We start from the raw sequence: 11,423 nt of genomic DNA on the forward strand, positions 1-11,423 counted from the left end.
GCACAGTTAATTCACATAACTGTCTGGTAGCTATTTGCTAGATGACACGTTATACAGTAAACATTAGCCACTGTCTCACATACACACCAATAATTTCATCATATTTGTCGGGAGAGGAGCCTCACGATGGTGTAAGAGTGGGAAATGTGCAACAGACTCTGCCCACGATTAGGAAAGCTATGAATACCACTAATTTTAAGGATATGACAGTACTGCTGCTAGGCAGCAGTCATGGTAGAATTGTAGGCTCTCAGTTACAAGAGAAATCAGAGGAAGAGTATCAGGTCACCAATGTTTTCAAGCCCAGTGCTGGACTGAATCAGGTGATTGAGGTTTAGGGTGTTTGTGTAAAAAATCCATGGAAGATGATCAGATAATGTTAGTTGAGGGTGGGGGGGAGGGAAAAGCTTGGACAGCAATGGAGTGTGCAACATAGGTGGTGACCTGAGCAAGACAGTTCCCCGTACTGGTAGCACCAAAGTGTGCCTAGCTCAGCTGTTCTGACAGTGTTATCAGCCTCATCTTGGCAATGCCCTATGGTGAGTTAATGCAGAGCTGGAATGGTATAGATGGTTGCTGACTCAGTACACATTGCACTGGTGCTGGTGGGGACTATCAGTAGGGGGTCTACAGTCTGCATCTCAAAAGGACTGAGATGGAGAGGTTAATGGAGCTAATTAGTGAGTATAGCAGGTTGGTATGGGGCCAGATGGCCAAATACCTGTCATAGTGTGAAGGACCAGACCCTTTTGTGTGTAGGACTACACCTTTTTTAGGACTAATCATGAGAACAGTTTCCCTTCCCTTAAAAGTGTTTCAATCTGTTTAGAGATTTCTTCGCTGTGTACACGGAAGATAGAATGCACCATACCAGAGTACACACTCACCAGTTACAGGATTATCAGAGAGGGAAGGAAATCATAAGGACAAACACAACCAAAATTTGCTCAGAATTATATTCTTCATCAAACAAGGATTTTATTAAAAATTAAGTACACCAGCTTGAAGTTGAATTGAAGTCTTTGAAGAGCACAGTGGTACGCCTTATAGAGCACAGCTCTAGAGAAACTGAAGTACAACATATAGTGCTATCATCACAAGTACGTGCAAGTTGCTACTGTAGGGCTACTGGTACCTTAAAGGATGGGGGATTATGTATGTACGTCACAAATGGCTCACATTTTAAAGCTAGTGAAGATCTGATCACAATTAGTGATGGCTAGGTTGGGGAGTAAAGGGACCAAACTCCAGGGTTAACAGTCCAGACACAAATAGTGTAGAAACAGGTTTGGAATTGGCAGCTGTTGAATTAACAAAGCTAGAAATCCACGAAAAAGTTAATCATTCTGTGCTTGTACCACTCACCTAGTGGTACTGTGTACTTTCTTCAACAAATTAACTGAAGTACAGGCTCAGCCCTCAAATGAATTTAGTAATAACTTTCTAAATATGTGAAAATATATGGCTTGGCACAAATTATAAAAACTGATACTAGGCTATCAAAAAGTTCATTGTCAGTCTTAGACCATGTATTGACAAACATTGACAGGGAAAATTGTAAAGTACTTATATAGGAGCTTGGCCTTTCTGATCATTACTGTTAGATAATAAAGCTAAGGATATGTCTGGTAAAATGCACAAAACTACAGGCCCATAAAAGGAGCGTCTCGGAACACACAATACGTATTTTTTCTAGGGCACTGGCAAATCAAATCAGGGATCAACTGATTATGACAAAATAATGCATAATGCAGAAAATAAAAAAAAACATGAAACTGGAAACAAGTATAATAACATGCAAATGGAAGACCAAACAGAAGATCCTCAGGAAGTGGCAAGTTTTGTAAATGACCATGAGCTTGAAGGCAATAAGACAATACAGAATTTAAAAAGATAAAGAAGTCAGCAGGAACAAATGATGTTCCAGTCTCTGCTCTGAAGGAGTGCATAGGCAGTGTACAAACCCATTAACAAACGTAATAAATGAGTCCTTTACTTCATGTATTTTTTTCTTAGTTCTCTAGGCATGCACCAACTGTTACCTTATTAAAGAAAGGTAATGCAAAGAGTATAGGCTCAGCACTGTCAGTATTCTAAAAATGATTACATTAATAATGAAAGATAGATTAATGAGTCAACTGAAAAAATATTAAATAAAGGTTTGTTTCTGAAGTAGAAGCATAATAGTGGCCATTACACAGTTCACAAAAGTGGTGGTTGATGTTCTTAACAAAAATGCCTATGTTACAGGCATATTCTTAGTCTTTGTATCTGTATTTTATTCGTCTCATGACATACATTTTACAGATCATCTGATCGTATTGTACAAGAGAGATATCATTTCTTTGCTTTTGGTGTACACAGTTACACAATTTTCTAACACTAATTTTACCAGCACATCTTTATGTTTAACACAATAATATTATTAAATTGTTTTTCTCGTAATATACCAATACATAAAACGCAGTAGGTGAATATGGATTGGGGCTAAGAAATGCAAGAGGAAGCCGCCTGGTAGAATTTTGCACAGAGCATAACTTAATCATAGCTTGGTTCAAGAATCATGAAAGAAGGTTGTATACATGGAAGAACCCTGGAGATACTAGAAGGTTTCAGATAGATTATATAATGGTAAGACAGAGATTTAGGAACCAGATTTTAAATTGTAAGACATTTCCAGGGGCAGATGTGGACTCTGACCACAATCTATTGGTTATGAACTGTAGATTAAAACTGAAGAAACTGCAAAAAGGTGGGAATTTAAGGAGATGGGATCTGGATAAACTGAAAGAACCAGAGGTTGTACAGAGTTTCAGGGAGAGCATAAGGGAACAATTGACAGGAATGGGGGAAAGAAATACAGTAGAAGAAGAATGGGTAGCTCTGAGGAATGAAATAGTGAAGGCAGCAGAGGATCAAGTTGGTAAAAAGACGAGGGCTAGTAGAAATCCTTGGATAACAGAAGAGATACTGAATTTAATTGATGAAAGGAGAAAATACAAAAATGCAGTAAGTGAAGCAGGCAAAAAGGATTACAAACTTCTCAAAAATGAAATCGACAGGAAGTGCAAAATGGCTAAGCAGGGATGGCTAAACGACAAATGTAAGGAGGTTTATCTCACGAGAGGTAAGATAGATACTGCTTACAGGAAAATTAAAGAGACCTTTGGAGAAAAGAGAATCACTTGCATGAATATCAAAAGCTCAGATGGAAACCCAGTTCTAAGCAAAGATAGAAAGCAGAAAGGTGGAAGGAGTATATAGAGGGTCTATACAGGGGCGATGTTCTTGAGGACAATATTATGGAAATGGAAGAGGGGGTAGATGAAGATAAAATGGGAGATATGATACTGCATGAAAAGTTTGACTGAGCACTGAAAGACCTAAGTCGAAACAAGACCCCGGGAGTAGACAACATTCCATTAGAACTACTGACAGCCTTGGGAGAGCCAGTCCTGACAAAACTCTACCATCTGGTGAGCAAGATGTATGAGACAGGAGAAATTCCTTCAGACTTCAAGAAGAATATAATAATTCCAATCCCAAAGAAAGCAGGTGTTGACAGATGTGAAAATTACCGAACTATCAGTTTAATAAGTCACAGCTGCAAAATACTAATGCAAATTCTGTACAGACGAATGGAAAAACTGATAGAAGCTGACCTCGGGGAAGGTCAGTTTGGATTCTGTAGAAATGTTGGAACACGTGAGGCAATACTGACCCTATGACTTATCTTAGAAAATAGATTAAGGAAAGGCAAACCTACGTTTCTAGCATTTGTAGACTAAGAGAAAGCTTTTGACAATGTTGACAGGAATACTCTCTTTCAAATTTTGAAGGTGGCAGGGGTAAAATACAGGGAGTGAAAGGCTATTTACAATTTGTACAGAAACCAGATGGCAGTTATAAGAGTCGAGGGACATGAAAGGGAAGCAGTGGTTGGGAAGGGAGTGAGACAGGGTTGTAGCCTCTCCCTGATGTTATTCAATCTGTATATTGAGCAAGCAGTAAAGGAAACAAAAGAAAAGTTTGGAGTAAGTATTAAAATCCATGGAAAAGAAATAAAAACTTTGAGATTTGCCGATGACATTGTAATTCTGTCAGAGACAGCAAAGGAATTGGAAGAGCAGTTGAACGGAATGGACAGTGTCTTGAAAGGAGGATATAAGATGAACATCAACAAAAGCAAAACGAGGATAATGTAATGTAGTCGAATTAAGTCAGGTGATGCTGAGGGAATTAGAGTAGGAAATGAGACACTTAAAGTAGTGAAGGAGTTTTGCTATTTGGGGAGCAAAATAACTGATGATGGTCGAAGTAGAGAGGATATAAAATGTAGACTGGCAATGGCAAGGAAAGCGTTTCTGAAGAAGAGAAATTTGTTAACATCGAGTATAGATTTAAGAGAAAGGAAGTCATTTCTGGAAGTATTTTATGGAGTGTAGCCATGTATGGAAGTGAAATATGGACGATAAATAGTTTAGACAAGAAGAGAATAGAAGCTATTGAAATGTGGTGCTACAGAAGAATGCTGAAGATCAGATGGGTAGATCACATAACTAATGAGGAGGTATTAAATAGGATTGGGGAGAAGAGGAGATTGTGGCACAACTTGACTAGAAGAAGGGATCGGTTGGTAGGACATGTTCTGAGGCATCAAGGGATCACCAATTTAGTACTGGAGGGCAGTGTGGAGGGTAAAAATCATACAGGGAGACCAAGAGATGAATACACTAAGCAGATTCAGAAGGATGTAGGCTGCAGTAGGTACTGGGAGATGAAGAAGCTTGCACAGGATAGAGTAGCATGGAGAACTGCATCAAACCAGTCTCAGGACTGAAGACCACAACAACAACAACCAATACATAGTATCTAAATTTTCCAGGCCTTATTTCATAGATACAATATTATACACAACATTATGATATCAAATTCTCACATTGTTAAAACGATCATCTCATCACTCATGAATTCCTCAGCTTCGAGTAACAGCATTTTTCCACCAGGAGATCCTGTAGTTTTCACTTCAGTGAACTCATCTCCATGCTCAGTAGATCTCTACCCTTGAGTTTATTGTAGACTTCAAATTCCCATGTACATTTGTGTCTGTTGGGAGAGTGCTAAGTGATGTGGGGGAAGCATGAAATTTTCTTTCAGTGTTGTACATATGTTTGAAATGGTTTTCTTCGGTTAACTCAGAAGTACTGTGTCTTGTCCAACGCTTTCAACCCTGCTGACTATACAACTCTGCCAAACAAAACTAGAAGCAATAGGAGTAAGAGAAATAGCAAGTGAATGGTTCCAGTCTTAGCTGGAAAACAGAGTCAAACACATTCACATGTATGCTCATGATAAATTTTTAATAAAACAATTGTTGGAAAAATGGTTTTTCTGGGGTAGAATGGCGCAACTCTGTACTTAATGTATATAAATGACTTTACACACAGCATAAGACATGGAGAAAAAGTTATCTGCACCGATTACAGTAACATCACAGTCACTGATAACTCCTAATAGAGAAAGTAAATGAAACTGTCCAGGATTTTTCCAATTGGACAGTATGTAATAAATTAACAAAGAACCTAAATAAACTAAATAGCATACATTTCAGTAAAAAAGGAAGAACAACTCAGTCATATTAAGCACAGACAATAAAACTTAGATTGTGTTACAAAACATTTTTGGAATGAATAAAAAGGTTTTTGGTATGAATATTGATTGTCAGTTAATATGGAATGAACACACAAAGACACTGGCAAAAAGAATGTCATCAGCACATTATGCTCTTCAAGTCCTACCATCAAATTTGTAACAGCCAATGTCTTGTGGTGATGTATGATTCCTATTACCACTCAGTTTTTAACTAAGTAATTCTTTTCTGGAGAGCAGAGGCTCAAATCATGGACATAATTTTCAACTTTTAGAACTGCACCATAAGAATAACTGAAAGTAGTGATTGGGGTTCATTGTAAAGAACTATTTTAAAAATTTGTATCCTTACTGTACCAAGTCAGCATATGTACCAATCTGTTGTGCATATCAGTATTTCACAAACAGCTCTATAGACCGTTTATTATTTATTTATCCACAGGCCATTTAGCACAACAATATCAGACATGCAAGATACACTGTAGAAATTATATATACGGGATGAATCACCTAAAACTTGCACTGCAAATATTGTGGAAATGGAAAGTGCTATTGTATCCAGTTTTCATAGAATGAGTTGGTAGTCAGAGGCTCGCAGTGTTAGTCCTTAATCTTAATTGAAATAATACTTCGAAAGTGTATTTTTTTGTGCAAACATAAACATTTTTAAATGGAACAATGCCTACTGTCATTAACAACCTAAAAGTTGGGTAAATTAGAATGTCAGTGGTGTTTGTTGCAGGATTCCAGTGCAAGTCATTTATGAGATAGCGTATTGTAATAAGTTTCCATAGCAACACTTGTTTGTGCCATTTAACTTACGAAGTAGCTAGGTACAATGTTGTTATGTTTGCTTACAGTGTGGTTGTGCATTTCTTAAGTACAATGCGAATTGCTAGTCAGTTACTGTGTGACTGTCGAAGCAGAAGGTCATGAGTGGATGATGGGATTTAACAAAGCTGAATTGCTCATTGTGTGTGGAGAGTGTAGGAAGACTGCAGTTTGTTCTTGTACGGTACATGTGGCATATATCTCAAGAGATGTCAACCATCTTGACAATTATTTATCAACCTCTTCAACCAATTATGTGAACATTGAAGTGTAACACCTAGACAATGTAGCAGAAGGAAACAGATGTGACAGAAGAGTGGGAAATTAATGTTCTAGTTGCTGTTGCAGTTGATCTGCATGTTAGCTCCATGCAAGTGCATGAGGAAGTGGTGTGAGTCACGCAAGTGTCCTAAGCATTCTCCATCCACATAGGTTCCATCGCTATCACATCTCTCTCCATTAAGAGCTGCATGGAAATGATTACAAGAATTGTGCTAACTTCTGTACATGAGTATTAAGACAGGATATTCCAGATGTATCATATATATTGTTTAGTGATGAAGCCACATTTACCAAACATGGCCAGGTAAACCACCAAAACATGCACTATTGGTCTATTGGCTTTTTTGGATGGAACATCAGTGCCCATGGAGTTCAAATTAGTGGTCTGGGATAGCAAACCATCAGCTCATTGGCCCATTTTTCATAGACAGAACACTGAATGTGCACAAGTTTCACAGCCTCCCTAACAGATGATCTTTCAAGGATGCTAGAAAACGTTCCTCTGCAGACTAGGAGGAGCTTGTGGTACCTACATGATGGCTTTCCAGTCCATAATGCACAAAGTACTACAGCATGTCTTCATGAATTGTTTCCAAAATGTTGGGATGGACATAGAGAATCTGTACTTTGGCTGACCTGTTCCCCAGACTGATGCCTGTAGACTTTCTGTAGGGAAAGCTGAAAGATGCTACCCACAAGGACATACCAACTACGTCCAATGACATACAATGATGTATTACTGCAAAATGCTTGGACATTTCCACTGAAATGCTAGTAAATGTGCAGCAGCATTCCATACCATACTGGAAGCATGTGTTGTTTGAACACAACTTGTGATGGTCAATTGTCTTATTACTGGTCACAGTTCACTTTAATAGTGTATCCACTGGTGTTGCTCTTTAGTGTGCTATCACAGGTATTGAACAGGTGTCAGTATGGGAACTTTTCAAAATACAATATCTCATAAACAACTCACATTAGAATCCTGCAACAAACACCACTGACATTCTAATTTACACTACTTTGAGTCTGTTAATGCCAATAGGCATTGCTCCAAGGACACAGGAATTGTTTAATTTAAAAAGTGTATGTTTACATAAAAAAAACACTTTCTAAATATTATTACAATCTGCTGATTGGCTAACAATACAGGTTCCTGACTACCAACCCACTGTGGAAAAACTGCACATGAATAGCACTTTCCATTCCCGCAATAATTGCAGAGCACGTTTTAAATGATTCACTATATATGTTAACAAAGTAGGATAGGATTAGATGAGAATAGGCACAGGGCAGGAAGTCAGCCACAGCCTAATCAAAGGAACCATCCCAGCATTCACCTTAGAAACTTGGGGAAACCATAGAAAACCCAAGTCAGGATGGCCATATAGGGAATAAACGCTGGTTCTCCTGAATGCAAGTCCAGCACATTAAGACCAGTGTAGCCATCTCGCTCGGTACATGATTGGAAGGGGAATCACATGTTCGTAGTCCTGGGACAAGAGCCAATTTAGACTTGTATTTATCAAGGAAAAATAAACAACAAACTCAAAAAGGCATTTTCTATCAGGAAGTAAAATTGTTTAATGAACAGCCCAAGAATATGACAAAATGAAAATACATCTATTTAAAAAGGCACCTAAAACATACTTCATAAACAATGCATACTACACAATTAAAGATTACTTACAGGACTCAGATTCTGGTTAATAACAAAATAGGACAACTACAACACCCTCTGTATTAGAATACAGAATCAAAATATACTACTTTTATAAGAAAATGATGTGCTCATGATATGTAGTGCATGACACTAATGTCTTATTCTCCTGCAATCAGCATTTCATTCATAAAGGGGATGTTGGCTTACCAGTTTCCTAGATGGTCTGAAGGAAGGGTGTGGCGATTTGCTTGGGGTATAATAGGATGTTTATGGACTTTTAGTCAAATTTATGAATGAAATGAAGGGACTGCATGGGGTATAGCACATATTTGTGGTCCTGGAGCCACCAGCGGATGTGTATAATGTGTGCAGTGATGGTGTGGGGAGATGGTATCAGACAGTGGAACTTTCTTTTTAATTTTTTTTTTATACATTATAAGTTATTTTGGACAAATTGTTTATAATCTAAACCATATTGTACAATAAGGACCTACTAAATGAGGTAGTGCAGGTGTCAAAACACTGACCTCATATTCAAGAGGCTGTAGTTTGCTCTGTTCAACCATCCTGTTTAGTTTTTCTGTGGGTTTCTTAAACCATTTCAGGCAGATACCAGTATGATACCTTCAGCAGTACCCACAACTGGCCCCTGTAATATCTTTATAAAAACATCCTTATATATTCTATGTATATATATCTTTGAACTGTTTATTACTATTGTATTATGATGACACTGTATTATGATGAAACATGTTCAGTATTACGATGAAACATGTGCAGGCGTTAAAAAGAACAGCTTTTAGTGTAACAGGAGGATGAAGTATAATAATATTGTTTTCCTGTTATGAATGTTGGATATGACACAGTAGTGGAAAGCGTGAAAAATCATCTTGTTGAACAAAGTTAGATGGTTCGAGATTTCTGCTGGGATCAGTTGACAGGTTTGTCTTCATAGCATGTTTTTGATAGTATGGATGAAGCATGAGATGCCAGCGAGAGAGAGGGGGCGCAAGCGGGCAAGGAGAAGTGGCTCTTTACATGCAGAAGGGTTGGAAGCATAACAACTAGCGAGTGGATGGCTTTGGTGTGGCTGCTGGGAGGAGGGGAGTATGTGTGTGTGAAGGCAGGCACATGCTCACACTTTTGCTAGTTCGGAGGAAGAAGACAGCACGCAATGGTAGCTGTCTTGTGTAGAATGATGGTATGTCGCTTTTGGAACTTCTGAAACTTTTGGTCATTGAAAACGAGGGCACTGATTTCAGTTTCACCCAATGAAGGATCTTATTCTAGAACCTTGTAGAACTGTGTTGTGAAGCTAAGTTGATTTGGTTTGGTGGAAATAAGGCACGAACAGTAACCTGCTGTATTGGTCGAAAAGGACCTGTTATTCTGGTAGTCAGCTTGAGAAGTGTGGTATGAGTTGTACGAAGGCACGACCAGTACAAGGATTGGGTAGATTTTAAGTAATTTTAAGTAAGGTTAGTCTGTACATGGTACTTTGATAAAAGGTTGTCTTTTCTGTTATTGTAACATCTCATTGTGAATGGTTATATAATACATTGGAATTTTTCTTGTTTGAGGACTGTGAGATGATCCCTGAATGAATGAATAAACACATAAATAAATCAGACTGGTATACAACTTTTGCATATGTAACAAACGGAAAACCAGCTCCATGAAATACTTGACCTATACTCTGAGTATGCGAAACTCAGAGTATAGGAAACTAAGTTCTTCACAGTTTAATCCATCACTACCCAAACAGTATATTTCAGGTGTTCCTACGAATGTGCAACAATTGCACTGCCATTCCCTCATGCTGAAATTAGGTGAAATTATAAGCTATCCTTAGCAAATCTTCCAGGAAGTGTGGAACTGCATGTCAAGTAGACATTTTAAAGAGATCTCAATTCAGTCTCATGAATTATACCATTTCAATCTTGCTTTCTAAGTTATTTAGACATCATCTCCCTTTCATATTTTAGTTTCTGAGGTAGTCAGTACCTGAGGAAACACCTGCATTTACAAAATAATAATTCCTCCAGTCTCAGCCTCTGGCAATGTTTGGTTCACATATACAAATTAGACAAGCAAATGCTTTGAATCAGATTCTATATTACTGTGGTAACACAATAAAAACTGAGTATCTGTAGAAGCAGTTATTTAAGCCTGAAGTTAGCTAGACATAATTTAAGAAAACAATGACTAAAATGATTGGTAATTATCATACCTTGTCACAGTAGGACTAAATTTCTCATCTTGATCTGGCTTACGGTGTGTAACCCTGGCATTGCTGATTTCAACTATGGAAAATAAGTCAAAGGTGCTAGTTAAGTAACAAAAACACACAATAGTTGAACTACGGTATGTTACACAAATATTTTCATAAATAAGCGGATAATTACAATTTGTTAAGTACTTAGTGATCACATACCAACATCACCAATGTTGTAGTTCTCCATTTCTGTCTCAATGAAATGTAATGACCCCCAACAGTTAACATTTATAAAATTGTATGGTGAATCTCTTATTGTGAAACTGCACACGCCTCTTTCTTCTGAAGAACCGACTGTATGATTTAAGTAAACAAAAAAGGTACTACATTAATCATGCCATTTCACTACAAGTGATGAAAACAGATAAATATTCTGAAAATGAACAGGCTACCTCGACTTTGTATTTTTCTTGGATTCTGCTTCGCTATTATTATTCCAACTACAAAGTAATTACTTGTCCCGGGTCCTAAGGCTTCAATTGGTAATCTTTTAATGCCAGCACCTGATGCCATCTTATAACTGTTTAAAAGGAATAAGCGATCTTTTCATTATTTGGAGTTGGTGTTACACTGCAGTAAGTCAGATAGATAAAAGACATCATTCACTCCACACTATTGCTAACTTAAAAATTACGAGTAAAGGCGTACTGTATAGTAAATAAAAAGGAGTTTCTGTAACAGTCATCATTTAAATTAGTTATTGTCAGTGACTGGCAATTATTT

The 11,423-nt window shown here is 37.7% G+C and overlaps 1 protein-coding gene across 1 annotated transcript in view; it reads right to left on the reverse strand.

Moving 5' to 3' along the window:
* LOC126474628 (meiosis-specific with OB domain-containing protein) overlaps positions 1-11,213 on the reverse strand; it is a 236,203-nt gene extending 224,990 nt beyond the window's left edge. The window contains exons 1-3 of the mRNA XM_050102107.1: positions 11,093-11,213; positions 10,860-10,994; positions 10,656-10,728 (exon numbers count right to left, since the gene is read on the reverse strand). Coding sequence (XP_049958064.1) covers positions 10,656-10,728; positions 10,860-10,994; positions 11,093-11,213 — 329 coding nt within the window. The remainder of the gene's footprint in view (positions 1-10,655; positions 10,729-10,859; positions 10,995-11,092) is intronic.
* Positions 11,214-11,423: the final 210 nt, after the last annotated feature.

The sequence above is a fragment of the Schistocerca serialis genome, chromosome 4 (genome assembly GCF_023864345.2).
Source record: "Schistocerca serialis cubense isolate TAMUIC-IGC-003099 chromosome 4, iqSchSeri2.2, whole genome shotgun sequence".
NCBI classification, from domain to species: domain Eukaryota; kingdom Metazoa; phylum Arthropoda; class Insecta; order Orthoptera; family Acrididae; genus Schistocerca; species Schistocerca serialis.